This window comes from Neofelis nebulosa, chromosome 12 (genome assembly GCF_028018385.1).
Source record: "Neofelis nebulosa isolate mNeoNeb1 chromosome 12, mNeoNeb1.pri, whole genome shotgun sequence".
In the NCBI taxonomy this organism is placed as follows: domain Eukaryota; kingdom Metazoa; phylum Chordata; class Mammalia; order Carnivora; family Felidae; genus Neofelis; species Neofelis nebulosa.
This window is the reverse complement of record NC_080793.1, coordinates 9018012-9032935: the sequence shown is the minus strand read 5'-3', so window position 1 is coordinate 9032935 and position 14924 is coordinate 9018012. Positions and strand designations below refer to the sequence as shown.

General features: G+C 46.0%; 1 protein-coding gene across 12 annotated transcripts in view; it reads left to right on the top strand.

The window, feature by feature from the left end:
* The window catches only part of RALGPS1 (Ral GEF with PH domain and SH3 binding motif 1), a 315600-nt gene that overhangs the window by 132379 nt on the left and 168297 nt on the right, over positions 1-14924 (top strand). For all 12 annotated transcript variants that reach the window (XM_058694076.1, XM_058694081.1, XM_058694077.1 and 9 more), the window contains 2 exons: positions 4636-4719; positions 14443-14532. In XM_058694076.1, coding sequence (XP_058550059.1) covers positions 4636-4719; positions 14443-14532 — 174 coding nt within the window. The remainder of the gene's footprint in view (positions 1-4635; positions 4720-14442; positions 14533-14924) is intronic.

Sequence of the window (14924 nt, the reverse complement as noted above, 5' to 3'; positions counted from 1 at the left end):
TGTAGAATGGGAGGAGGGGGGAGGACGGAGAAGGGTCGCCACTGAGCAAAACTGGTAATGCGGTGCCTGTGGCCAGTGGCAGCCTGGTGGTAGCCCATGGAGTCAGACTTCGTGACCTTTCCTTCACGCGATGCGTGTTCCACGTGGACAAGTTTTAGGAGCGTGATTTGGAAAAGATTGTAGTCCGGATCAAGCACGTGTGTGGAAGGCCCATGTGTTGGCACCGACTTCTGTGGCCTAGATCCTGCAAGGGTCTCCGGGGAGGACTTGTCCCACTCCCCAGGTTCTAGAGCCTTACCTCACTGGCCCCAGACACGGTCAGGGTCGGGCCTTTCTCAGGCCACCTCAGGCATCTGACTCCCGGACCCCTACGCGCAAGGCTGGCAGCTGGTGGCTTTCCTGGCAGTGTGGCCCCAAGTGGCTTCACAGGGAGAGCTGCAAGCAGTGGTGACTCTTGGTGTCACGTAGGAATGATTGCGTGAGGTAAAAGTTGTTTCTATATTGGTTAGTGATGTTTCCCGGTTTCTTTGTAATAAACACTCTCCTTTGACTGTCAGAATGGGTGTCTAAATGAATCTCATGCTGCTAGGTTTTTCATTTAAGGCAGCTGGTCAGACTCCTTTTTGGTTCCAGGCCCACTGACGCTGACGTTGAGGTCCCTGTGGGACACTGGGGAAGGTGTGGCCAGAGGTGGCTGCATATCCTGGTCTGGAGCTCAGGAGAGAAACCGGGCTGGGCACGGATGTGCGGGGCAAGCCACGGAGGTGGATGTGGTCTTCCAGGGAGGACTGTGGACGGAGAAGAATACAGAAGAAGACCATGGACAGGTTTAGGTGGATATGGGGTGGGGGGGTGGGAAGTACCAGAAAAGAAAAAAGCAGCCAGAAAAGAAGACTGAGGCTAGGGGTTGTGAGAAGACAGCCGGAGAACAGAGCGGAGAGCATGGTGCTGAAGGGCTGGTACAGGCAGCGGGAACAGGTGGGGCTGCTGCCCTGCTTGGGAAGCTGTCACCAGTAAGGGACGGAGCAGGGTCAGTGGAGCAGGGGGCTGGGAAGGAGGTGGGGAGGGAGGCGGCACTGACAGCCCGGAAAAGATGTCTTTCAGCAGGACTCTCCTTGTTATTATTATTGTTCGCGGAGAGGAAGGAGGTGAGGGTGCAGGGAAGAGAGAGGGCTGGAGGGCAAGGCTGAGCAGGGGAGGGGACGGGGTCCAGTGCCCAGGAGGAGAGCGGGTCCCCGAGAGGATAGGTTTGCTCTTCCATCGAAGCCAAGGAAGGGAGAGGACGCAAGTGAATTTGCACATTTGGTGGCAGAAAGGTTTCTTCTCACAGCTCCTGTTTTCTCCCTGATGAAGCCAGGGAGCATCCACATGACAGAAGAGAGGCCCCGGAGGAAGCTGGCAAAGGACTGTACAGGCTCATACTCTCCTTTCACATCCAGTTGACCTCAGCAGAGAACTCAGAGCCAAGGACAGACAGGGTGCGATCAGGGCCCCAGTGCCCTTGGGAGGGGGCTGTGTGGTGGCCCAGGGACAGCCGGGTGGCTCACCCAGGATGCAAGGCCACCAGCCTCAGCCCAACCCCTTGTCTCCTTCTAGAACCAGCCCTGTCTCCTCTGGTCAATTTTAACTTAATTACACTCAGATCAGTTCCATAGCATAGACCTTTTTTAGGCATTAGTGACTGGAAGAGTTTTGTTCTATTACTTCACATTTTCCAAACCCACTTCACACAGATGGAATCTCTTGTAATCCTATAAGGCCAAACACAGAAGAAACAGTGCCAAGGAGGTTGGGCCCAGGACTTGTTTTAGTGCAGATAGAACGGTCTTATTTCTTTTGACGTCCTGATAAATCTTTCTGCCCTGAATTTGGGAGATTTCAACCCCGAGGAACACTCATACTCCATTCATTCAACAGATGGGGCTTGGCATCCGCTGTGAGCCAGACCTGTGCCCTGCATGTAACCTCCTTTGCCAGGCGTTACTTCTTTCAGTCTCTGCCACAATTCTGTGGAGTTAATTTCGGTGTCCCTGTTTCATCAGCGATGAAAACAGTGCCGACAGAGGTTAACTTGCCTGAGGTCGCCTCGGAAGTAAGTGGCCGGGCGGGATTCAGGGCAAGGTCTTTTGGTTCTTAAGTCCTTTGCTCCTTCCATGTCATCAAGGAACCCCTCAAACACAATGTTTCAGCCTGTTGAGGTTTTCATTTTAAATGTTACGCATCTCTCAGCGTGAAAGGTTCTTTAGGGAATTGTCAAAACCCTGAGAAGTATAGTTTTTGAACCAGGGTCTTAGAAATGTTCCAATCAAATAAATTTAGGGCAGATGTATTAAGTACTTGCTTTGGTTCCTGCCTGCATGACATCGGCAAAGCAAGAGAGAAATCGTCATAGATTTTGTTAATAATTTGAGATTGCAACAGGAGCACGGTGTGGGAGGAAGTGGAGGGTGTTTGGAGCTTGCGCTGAGTCTGACAGCAATGCGACCCTGGGAAGGGGGAGGTAGATAACGTTCACCAGCTACTTGTTATGTGCTCCGTGCCCTGCATGTCTGGATCTCACTTAGTCGTTATTTAATGAGCTTCACAGATAAATACAATATGATACCCATTTTAATATGTGAAAACTGAGCTTCTGAGAAGGTTGTCTTCTGAGATCATGCAGCTGGTGTGTGGAGGCCAGGATATGACTGGGTCTGTCTAATTCTAAGTAAGATTACAGACTCTTAATTTAATGTGTGCACATAAACACATACTTGTGCGTGCATACATACACATGTATATGTGTAAAGCTTTTGCTGTTTATTAAAGAATTCAGGAAAAAACAAAGGGGTGACTATTAACGAGAAATTGGGCAACAACCATGCCTCAGTCCTTGAAACACCTCTTTTATATCTGATTATAATCCATTGCTTTCCAGGACTGGTTCTGGGATCCACAGAGGAGGGAGGTTCTTGTTCTCACAATTAAACTTTGAAAGGGCAATGATAAACATTTGCAAAATAATTAAAGTTTCTGTTCTGAAGGGGAGGAGAAGTCAATGTAACTGAGGCAGGTTGAATACATATTTTTAGAACAAGGAGAATCATGGTAAACAGAGGTGAATGCTACATCTCAAAGAGGTTCATGTCTGCTCGTGAGAAGAAATGAGTCAAGGTATTCATTCAAGAGGATGGATCCTGAGCCCCTTCCTCTTTGCTAAACGGATGTGGTGTGAATTACATGAGGTAACAGGTGAAGTGCCTTGGCCAGCCCCTGACGTGCGGGGGACTCTTGATAAATGGGTGGCGTTCGTTAACGTCCTTGTCATTACTATTCTTTGGGGTCTGCATTGTGAGGGTGTAAAGGACTGGCAAGGTCAAAGGTGGTCGTGTTTTCCCGCGTGGGTGACCAGGAGGAGAATGGCGCATTTGCGGAAGTGAGACAGCCGGGAGAGGAGCAGAGTGCATAGCCCCCGCTTGGTGCCTGAGTGCTTTCAAGTCCAGGCCATTGATCTTATATCCCGAGCTGTCCGCTGCCTCCAGCCAGGCTTCACACAGCACCTGTGGCATAGAGTTGGGTCCCGAGATGCATTTGAAGGGCACAGCACTTCAGACAGAGCTGCTCGGCCAACAGGTTTTGTCTCTGGCCATTCCCACTGCCCTCCCTGACTTCCTAGTAGACCCCTATTCCCGCTGCCAGGCAGCTGGCTCTCCCTAAAGATCTTTAAAGTTCCAGATGTGTGGCAAAAAAAAATGTTGTTAATAATAGCAAGGCCTGATACGAATTTAAAGAAGGTCTTGTAACTTAGGGATAGAGAACTTTCGCCTGCCTCCTTTATTCTGTTCTTCGCCAGCGCTCCCAAGCCACAAGCTGAGAACGCTGGCCCTTGGATAATGGGTTTTCTCTGGTCCTCTTATGCACCCAAGTCATCCTATTACAGTGTTCCTGTTAACTCCCTTGGGTAGGAACCAGCTTCACAGATGGGTAAAACTTAGATAATTTGATTATTCAAATTATAACATTAAACCTGTTGGAAAAGAGACGAGGCCCTTGAAGAAGATGTTAAAGGCAACCTCTCCTTCTATCCCCCTGTTGGTTGTACGAGATAGGGGAGGGGCTGATTTCAGGAAGAGTGTGTGAGGTGGTCCCAGAATCTTCTCTGATTACAGTGGGCGGGGGCAAGGAGGTTCCCTCATGCCCGGAGCGGAGGGTATCACGTGGCCAGTGAACTCTGAAATCGTTTATCCATATTTCACTTTAAAATTTTTAAGTTCACCTGGGAGGATGGGTCTTTCTAGCTAACACATTATGCCCTCTCGCAGACAGTTTACCTTCAGAAGGGACTTCTGGTCCCAGGGGAACTGGCAGAGGAGGCAGTTTGTGGTTAAGAATATTTTGGCACAGAAGTCCTGGGAAATGTGGCCAGGGTTATGGGGCAAAGTGTCCTACTTTCCATCCTCACTCCTGGGGGTCCCGGGGTACACCTCCATCTACAGACCCAGCCCTCCTCTCCAGAGGACGGGGAGAAGACTGACCCACCCTGGTGAAGATATGGATGGCCAGGGCTTTGGCCCTTCCCCACCTTTGTGTCCACATTCCAGTTAGATGTCCCTTGTGTGTTAGAATCGCTGTTGAAATTGACTCTGTGCTTCCTAGGAACTAGCCAGCTGTGGATGGAGTAAGAAGGAGAAACATAGTCTCGCCCCCAACGTTGTGGCCTTTACCCGGAGGTTTAACCAGGTAAGCAGTACCCCTTGCCTGTGCGTGGCCGGATAGCGATCTGTTGTCCCCTTGGGCTGGGAGCCCTGCCAGGGTTCAATCCCAGGCACCTGGCCCCAGGTCCAAACCCCTCTTCCCGAACCATCCCGCCCATCAATCCTTTTGCCTGCACGGTCCTTCTTCACAGCAGGTGGAACCAAATACATCTTTTCCTGGGTTTAAATTGCTTCACTGGCTTCCAGTTCCACCTAAGCTAAGGCTCAAGCACCTTAATTTCCCTGCAGGGTCCTGCACGGTGGGTCTGGTTTCTGTCCACCCCTCCAGTCTCCTCTCTTGTCCCTTTCCCTGCTCCGCAGGCTTCAGCCATCCTGGCCTCCTTCTCTTCCCTGATGCACCCTCTCTGCCCCATCAGGCCCCAGATGTGCTGTCCTCTCAGTTCAGAATTCTTCCTCTCTGTTTAGCCCCCAGTCTGATCTTAGCCTGAGCGTCACTTCTGTGGGGAGCTTTCTGTGAACCCCTAGCCCGTGCGAGGTCTTGCTGTCAGACATTCTCTCACTGGCCCCTGTGCTGCTTTTTCCATCTGGCCCTTTGCTCATCTGTCCTCACTTTGTGCAGCTCCTTCGCCTCCGTCTTCCTTGCCAGTCTGTGGGCTCCGCGAAGGCAGGAGCCATATCCATCTTGTTCACCAGCGCACCTCCCGCCACCTGGCCTAACGTCAGGCATATGATAGACCCTCAGCACATACATGTGGAGTGGATGAATGAGGTGCTCGGAACTTTTGAGCGCCTGATGCCCTGGTCACCGGCCCCATACATACTACTGCAAACTGACTTGGCCCAACCAGCACCTTTGCGCCAGTATGAAGATCTGCACCCCCACTGAAGGGAACGATGATGAAGACTTGGACCGGCTGAGGGCAGTGGGCTTCTGGCTTCTCAGCCAGATCTACCAGAATGAGATCTCTGGTAGAAAGCACCCTCTAAGACCTCCCTTGGATGGACCAAACCCCCAAATGGTGCTGTTGACAGTTTTTCTTCCTTCTTCTTGTTTTTCTGGTTTCAAATGAGGACAGTGGTTTAGAAATTGCATAGTGTGCGTGACTGGACCTCGGGGTGATGGGCCTGGGTTTCCTTTGGGCCTTCCCACTCAGAAATGCTGGGCCCTGCGCATCACCGCTGCCCAGCCCTCCCCAGGCTTCCCCAGCCTCGGCTACCACCGGTGGACGGGGAGAGCCTCCGAGAGGCACCAGCTTTTCGTCTGGAGATCAAGACTGAAGTTTGCATTATTGTTGTTATACTAGGAACTAAGAAGGACCTAGGCTTCTGCAGTGGGGCTGTATGCACTGTTTGTTTTGAACAGAGAAGTTCTGAAGGCTTTTGTTTTTTTGCTCTTTCTTTTCAAAATCTTTTCCTTTTCAACTGAGCTTAGGCTTTAAAAAATAAAACAGATGTGCACACACTGTCAGAGGATTCATAGTTTCCTTCACAAAACTATTTGACTGGAAGCCAGCTCAGTCCCACCTCTGGCCAGCCACAGTGCTCCCGGAGGAGGGCCGCTGGGGGCTCTGATGTAATCTGCTTTGCACGCGGAGGCCAGGTCAGCCTGGCAGAGGGTGGTGCGGCTCGTTCCGCGAACAGTTGCATCGTGTCCAGATCAGACCAAGCGGGTGAAGCGAGCCAGAAGCGAAGTCGCATTTTCCCAAACAGGACGCTCTGAGAAATGGTCTTGCTGCCAGCCTGTCAGCTACTCAGAGCGAGCAGCTCCTGGACACGGCCATTTGGCTTCAAAACTGGCCAACAGCCAGGCCCGGTCAGCCACTGGGGCTGCTTTCTCTGATATGAACCGATTGGCATCCCTTCCTGGCAGACTTTTATATGTGAGAACAAGGCTCCCCATCAGACTCCAGATAAAGGAAAGCAGGTCAGTTGCCTTTGTGAGCCTCAGTTTCCTTATCTGTAAATGAGAATAACAGTATGACTCACCTTGCACAGTTGCTGTGGAGATTAAATGAAATGGCACACGAAGAGCTCTCAGCACGGTGTCTGGCATGTAGTAAGCGTCCAAATGTTTTTGGGGAAAGTAAGAGAGAACAGGAAGATCAGCTGATTGGAAGGAGGTTGCCCGCAGATATGAGGCTTCTTGTGGCCAAACCAGAAACCCAGTGGCCAGACCCTGTGGGCTTGCCTGCTTTCTCTGTGGGACCTGAGTCCCTTGGAATTTGTTCCTAGAGCTCATGGAGGGATGGCAGCACCCAGCTGAGTTCACTGAGCTGTCTGCTCTGGGCCAGGCTCCTATCTCGGCCCCAAGGAGTTCACCACAGATCACAGAAGTGCTCCACCTTTTTTCAATCATGTGCTCTTTTGAGAATTTGAAAAATATATATGCATATGTGAACCCGTTTCCAGATAAATGCAGAGTTGTATAAATTTGCATTTAATTTTAGTGAGTTCAGTGCTTGCCCCCTCAAAATGTGTGCACGAACACTTTAGGGGTCTGTGAGCAACAGCCTAAGAAGCTGTGGTCACAGAGAATCAAACCCCTACGGGTTTGCATCCTAGCCCTACAACCTCCTAGCTTTCTCATCTTGGGTTGTCTTTTGACCTTCCACCTTCCTTATTTATAAAGTGGGAAGAATCATTTCAAGTGGTTTTGAAGATTAAATGAGAATTGTGGATGTAAAGGGTTTGGCCCCGTACTTGACACATAGTAAACAATTAGCATTAGCTGTAAAAAGGGTGTAGAGTAGTGGGAGCTCTGAACTGAAGGACAGTGAGGCCTGGGACTGGTTGCTGGCAGCAGAGTTGGAATTGTGTCCTGAAGATGCTGAAGAATTAGGGAAAGATGAGGAGGGAATTGGGAGAACTTGGTTCTGGTCTAGATTCTACTGCTAACCTGTTTCAGGCCTCGGGCAAGTCACTTCCTCTCTCTGGGTCTCAGGATCCTTATTGGGCAGGGCCAAAGGTTCCTGGTTCCAGGAAGCTGGGTCCCTTCTCTGGCAGCTTCCTCCTCTGTGGCTGCAAGATGGCTGCCAACAGATCCTGGCTCACATCCTGTTGTGAGGGCAACCCTCAGCAGAAAAATCTTGCCTCCTTTTCAGTAGCTCTGTCATCTGATGTTTAGCTGCTTTGGCTTGTGTCCCATCCTGTTCATCCTGATCAGTCACTCTGACCAGGAAGACATGAGGCTCTGGTTGGCCAGGTCTTAGAAATAAGCCTGCCCGTGGAGCTAGGGGCAGGGGGCCTAGGCCACATGAGCCAAGAATGGAGAAGTGATAGTTCCTCAAGAAACTAAGATGTCAGCCAATTAGGAATAGAGGGGAACTTCCTCAACTTGATAAAGGACGCTTACAAAAACCCTGCAGCCAACATCATACTTAATTGTAAAACATTGGATGATTTCCCCCTAAGATTGGCTAAGATGTGCTCTTTCAATACTTCCATTCAGTCGTATTGGAAGTCCTGATTAGTGCAATAAGAAAAAAAAAGATATGACGATATACAGATTGAAAAGGAAGAAATGAAACTGACTTTACTCACATATGACATGATTGTGTATATAGAAATTCTCAAAGAAATCTGTAAAAAAATTTACTGTAACTAGTAAGTGAGTATAGCAAGGCTGCAGAACACAAGATCAATATACAAAAGCTGTCCTATATATAAGCAGTAAAGAATTAGAATTTGAAATAGAAAACCCCCACGCCACTTACAATACACACACACACACACACACACACACACACACACAATGCTTAGGTATAAATCTAACAAAGTACATAAACGTTCTGTATGTGGAAAGCTGCAAAACGCTGATGAAAGAAATCACAGTATATTGAAACAGATAAATATTCCATCTTCATGGTCTGGAAGACTCCCAACTTGATCTATAGAGTGAAGTAAATCCCAATCAAAATCCTATCAAGCTATTTTGTAGGTAGAAAAAACTGATTCTAAAATATATATGGGAAGACTAAAGACAGAATAACCAGCGCAATGCTGAAAAAGAGCAAAGTTGGAGGCCTCGCTCTACCTGATTTCAGGACTAACTGTAAAGCTACAGTAATCAAGACAGCATGGTCCTGACAAAAGAAAAGACACCTAGTAATGGAACAGAACAGACATATAGTCATCTGATCTTTGACAGATGCATGAGCCTTCAATGGAGGAAGGGTAATCTCTTCAACAAAATTGTATTGGAACAATTGGAACATTTTTTTCATGTATGTAAAATAACGGACCTAGACACAGACTGTATAGATCTTTCATAAAAATTAACTCAAAATAGGGTGCCTGGGTGGCTCAGTCAGTTGAGGGTCTGATTCTTGATTTCAGTTCAGGTCATGATCTCACAGTTGTGAAATTGAGTCCCATGTCAGGCTTCACGCTGAGCATGGAGCCTGCTGAAAATTCATATTCTCTCTCTCTCTCTCTCTCTCTCTCTCTCTCTCTCTCTCTCTCGCCCCCCTCTCTCCCTCCCTCTCCCCGCCTCTGCCCCTCTTCCCTGCTCACACACTCTCTCTAAAAAAAAAAACCAAACAAACCAAAAAACTCAAAATGGAGCATAAACCTAAATGTGAAAGACAAAACTATAAAACTTTTAGGAGAAAACATAGAAGAAAATCTATATGACCTTTGGTGATGAGTTATTAAATGTAACACCAAAAGTACAATCCATGAAAGAAAAAACTGATTAAGTTGGGCTTCATTAAAATTAGAAATTTCTGCTCTGCAAAAGACACTGGTAAGATAATTAAAAAACAAAGCACAGCCTGGGGAAATACTCACAAAACACATATCTGGTAAAAGAATTGTATCCAAAATATACTCTTAAAACTCAACATTAAGAAAACAACCCAATTAAGAAATGGGCAGAAGATATGGACACCTCACCAAAGAAGTACAGATAGCAAACAAACATATAAAAAGATGCTCAACGTCATTTGTCACTGGGGCAATGCAAGAACACCATGCACCTTTTAGAAGAGCTAGAATAAAACAGTGACAATACCAGTTGCTGGCAAGTATCTGGAGCAGTACAAACTCTCATTCATTGCTGGTGGAAATGCAAAACGGTACAGTCCAGCAATTACACTCCTAGATAATTTTCCAGCTTCTTTGAAATCTGCTGTATACACATACACACAAATATCTTTATAGCAGCTTTATTCATCATTGTCAATAACTGAAAAGAACTAAGATATCCTTCAATAGGTGAATGGATAGACAAACTGGTAAATCCATACAATGGAAGAGTATTCACTAAAAAAATAAATAAAGGAATCAGCCCTCAAGCCATATAAAGACATGGATGAATCTTGAATGCATATTACTAAGTGAAAGAAACCAGTCTGACATATGTATGATTACTTCCACCTCCCCGCTCCCAGCTTTTTAAAAACATTCTGGGAAATGTAAAATGTTTTTCAAAAAGGTAAAACTAAGGATGATAAACAGATTGATCAGTGGGTTGCCAGAGGTTTGAGACGGGGAGAGCACTGAGTAGGTGAAGCACAGAGGAATTTTTAGGGTGGTGAAACTATTCTGTGTGATGCTGTATGATACATAGTGTCATTTGGACACACGACACTGTGCATTTGTGGAAACTCCTAGAACTTTCCATCACCAAGAGTAAACTTTAGTGTATGCAAATTTGAAAAATTTATTGTGGAAATTAACGAAATCTAGAATGGAATACGTAACATAAAATCTAACCATATTATAAACGTATGAAACAACATCACTGAGGAGGGAGGGGGAGGTGAAAGGTGCTGAATTAAGTAACTTTGGAAATGAGGGGAGCCTGTAACACTGAAGACGAAAGGAACTGTATATAAGCTCTATACTCTAGTTAATATAGCTGCTCCCCGAGTGCATTGGGTAACAATTCGGAAGCTCTTTTACATGAATACTGGAATTGAACGATTAAGGAAATGCATGGCAGATGGTAGGACCCAGGTTTTTCACTGTTGGGAGTGGAAAGTTACAGATGAGCAAGGGGGAGACATCAATATAAACTCATTTATTTTAATATAGATACCGATGGTTGCATATAGAAATATTTATAGATGTGTATATGTACATGTTAGTATTCACGCACACACGCACACACACACGTATACATATATTCGCTTGCTCTCCCAGCTGAGAGAACCTAGAAACATTGATGCCCAGTAGCAACAAGTACACCCAGCACCCAGATCTTGTTTCCTCATACCATTCTCTAACAAAAGGAACCAAGGCTCCTTGGAGAAATGGCTGGTTTAATCCTGGGGCAATAGCATCTTGATGAGCCTAGAGCATCATGTAGTTCCAGAAAATAAGGAAGTGCTCAAACCAACCAACCAGCCAACCCACTAAAACAATGCTGGGTAGGTCAAAGGAACATAGGAGCCAACTGAAAGAGCTTTCAATGACCAAAGCTGGAATAATTTGAGCAAGAAAATAAATAACATAGTATTGGGTTATCATCCCAAGTGTAAAGTAGGTATCCATGCATGAGTCTTTTCTGATACAAATAAGTGATTGCATAAATAAACGGGGAAGAATAGACAAATTTCCTATGCAGAATAATTCCAATAGCTCACTTCCTTCTATAGTGACTTCTTTCCAGAGTCTGAGGTGATACTATTATTTACATAAAAGTTTCCTATTAATGGCCATTTCTTTTCTGTTCTTTTTCTTTATGAACAGTACTTGGGTGAATCCTTTTACATTAGTTCCTCTAAATTTCTGTGTTTTTATAAATCAAAAATTCTAGGGAGAATAGAAGTTTAACATCTTTCAAGTTATATTTAAGTTGCTCTTCAAAATGGTCCTATAAATTTATACTCCCCAAAACAGTGTAAAATAGTACCAGTTTCTCTACGTTCTTGGCACAATACATGACCCACAAGGGGTTAATGTATTTTCCTTAATACACAAAGAACTTTACTAAATCAGTAGTAAGAGGACAGCTGTCCCAATAGAAAGATGGGTAAGTTTCCGAGCAGGTAATTCACAGGGCAGATAGTACAAATGGCCTATAAATATTTGTAACAAAAAACTGAAAAAAAAAGTACAAAAGATATGTTAATTGAATAGTAATGGAAGAAATGCAAAATAGAAACAATGAGATATTATTTTGCCTGTTCGGTTAGTAAAAAAAAAAAAAAATTGCAATAACCTCTTTGTGCAGGGGGCTGTGGACCAGCTCAAACTTGTTGATGGATAAACAAATAGACCTTTTGGAGGCCAAGTTTTTATATGTGCTTTTGAAAAAAGGTACACATACTTTTATTCACTCCACCTTACTAGAATTTACCCTAAGACCATAATTAAAAATGTATAAAGATTTATGTGTAAATATGCTTACCACAGCATTGTTCAGTACAACAAAATAATTAGAATTAGCCTACCCAACAATAGGAGGTGACTTAATGATGATATTTCCCTAAGGTGGAATATTATTCAGGTGGAATAATATATACCAATTTAACTGAAAAAGACAGACGTATGGAAAAGAGAGAAGAAGGACACAAACCACGATGTCCGTCATCATGGTCTGTGTATGAGAATGAGGTCGCGAATGATTTCTGCCTTTTGTGCCCGTCTCTGTGTCCTTTGTTTTCTGCCTTAAACTTCTCTTCAATTTTGTAGGTAGAGAAGAGAATAAAAAATGTTTGAAACTTTCTTGATTCTACTTTTGTAATGTCTTTCCTACCTGCCCCTTCTCTCCCATCTCCTTCAACATGGGCCTAGCGGAAGCCTCCTGCCTCTCACTTAGACCATTGCATCAGGTTCCTGATGGGTGTCCCTGCCCCTACAGAAGACTCTCTTCCTTCTTGGCTTGGAAACCTATGGAAGTCTCCCCATGTAGAATAGCACCTAAGGTCCTTCTTGTCATCTTGTTGCTCCAGACCCCCACATTCTGGCCTTCGATGCCCTTTCCAGCGTTAATTTCCCCCATCTACCTTGACCCCACAGAGCACCCACAACACCAGACCAGTCGGTCCGCCCAGCTCTCCCTGGTCATGGTGTATACAGCCGTACCTTAATCCCGTCTCTTCCTGTTTGAAGTCTACCCATCTTTCAAGCCCTGCCTCTTCCAGCAAGCCTTCCCCTATCATTACCTCCCCCATGTCCTAGTCCACTTAGGTTGAACTTCTTCCGTGTCCATGATTGCCAGGTGATTTGGGGAGGGTCCTGCCTCTTCCTTTGGTCCCTTCCATACCAGGCAAGGACTGATAGGGTCTGGACTCACAGTGTCAAGTCTGCACACAGTACAGGCTTCATGAAAATCTGTCAAATTGAATTGACTCAGAGTTGCTTCTGCTTACCGCGTGCTGCAGATCAGAGTCAACTCTGCCATGTTCCATAATTATGCCTTAAATCCGTGTGATTTTGGGGCATGCAGGAATCTATTAAATTGTACATATAAACTATCACACTTGAGGCTATGTGACATAAAAATGTGCATGTATTAAAATATAAGGTTTATGGGCATGTCACTTGGTGTTCAGAAAGTCTTTCTTCCATAACTGGCTAGTAAAACTTTGGAGTCTGAACTTAATTTTAGGCAATTCCTTGGAAAAAATGATTCTATGGAAAACCAGGCATGTCCTGGAGGCGACCACAGATAATTACGCAGAAAAAAAACTTTTCTATAATATTCCTGCTTAACATAAAAAGCAAATTTTTTATTCTCGGTTACTCTTTTCTTGTTTTCGCATTGAAAAGTGACTATTTCAGGGAAGAGAGTAAATTTGGTTGCAGCAGTAAATGTGCCTTGTTAAGTCTGGAATATCCCCGTTTTTCTTTGTAAAATTTAGAGGTTTTACATGCCTTACGTTCCTTTCAACTCCACACAACCAACCCCGTACCCTGCTCAGCCCTCTCTCTCTCTTTCTCTTGGTCATGCTGTCAATCCACCCTTGGGTGTCTATGTGTCACACAGCACTGTTGTTACAGTAGTGGGACACTTCCTAGAGGTTCTTGGCACGAAGCCCCTTTTGTGTTGCCCTGAGGTGTCACGTGAGTCAACGATACCCTGGTAGAGAATGTGCTTGTTCCCAGAAAGATTCAAAGGGCTTGGGGATGTTGATTTCTGAGAGAGGTCAGGCATAAACAGTGTTCTGAGCCCAAAGTGCCATTGTGTCCTTCTGTCATGTGTAGTCTTCAGAAAAACCTGTCTCTTCACCTGCGTTGCTTTATGGAACTTTGAAAGATGCTTTTGTATCATTTAACTTACTGGGCGAACCCTCTCCTAGAAAATTAAATTTCTTACAGTTGTGCAAATACTGGTGAATCCTTCTCGTCTTGGGTCTGCCTGGGGATATAGATCTCATGGGTGGTACTGCCCATGTACATATCCCTTAGTCTGGCCACTGGTCCTTCCATCCATCCAACCATCCATCCGTGGTCTTCCCACAACTGGGGTCCTTCTGAGCAGAAATCTGTCTGGTGCATCTCAGAATTCCCTGCAGCAACTTCAGAGAGATTACTGTGTCACGGAGGCCCAGTAACTCCCCTGGACGATGAGGAAAGTACTTGTCTCTCTCAGCACCGCTGTGCATGTTGGAGAGGAGGTGCTGAAGGAGGGAGCCATTTGTAGGCTAGATGTTGTACGTAAAGGGACCCTCAACCACATGCACCCCCAGGCTGGAAGGCTGGGCTCTTCCAGTTTCCCGGCCTCTGGGAAATCCCCGTTTGTGGTGGGCGAGGGCAGCGTGGGTGGTCCGGCATTTAACTGCTGTATTTGACTTTACAGGTCAGTTTTTGGGTTGTACGAGAAATTCTAACAGCACAGACTTTAAAAATAAGGGCAGAAATCCTGAGCCATTTTGTGAAAATAGCCAAGGTAAGATGTTTTATTTTTTTTCCTTCCTTCCTTCCTTCCTTCCTTCCTTCCTTCCTTCCTTCCTTCCTTCCTTCCTTCCTTCCTGTTTGTTTCAGAGTGTGTTTCCTCAGTACTTTGGGAGCTGCTTTGCTCTGGGCCTGCTGGCCAGGGTTCAAACAGAAGGCTGTGACCTGACCTCTCCAGGCTGTAAGATGGGCCTAGGTGCCCACTCAGCCTCCCTGCCCCCGTGCACGCATCGCACTGTGGCCTGCTACCCGTTACCATGGCAGCCAGCTATTCTCTTTAGCTGGCCATTCTGCGGGGCCCTGGGGGCTCCCTCTGGGGTCCCTCCATCCTCTGTTTCAGATTTAGCCCTTCCTGGGGGGGTGACGGGTTATGTGATACCATCACAC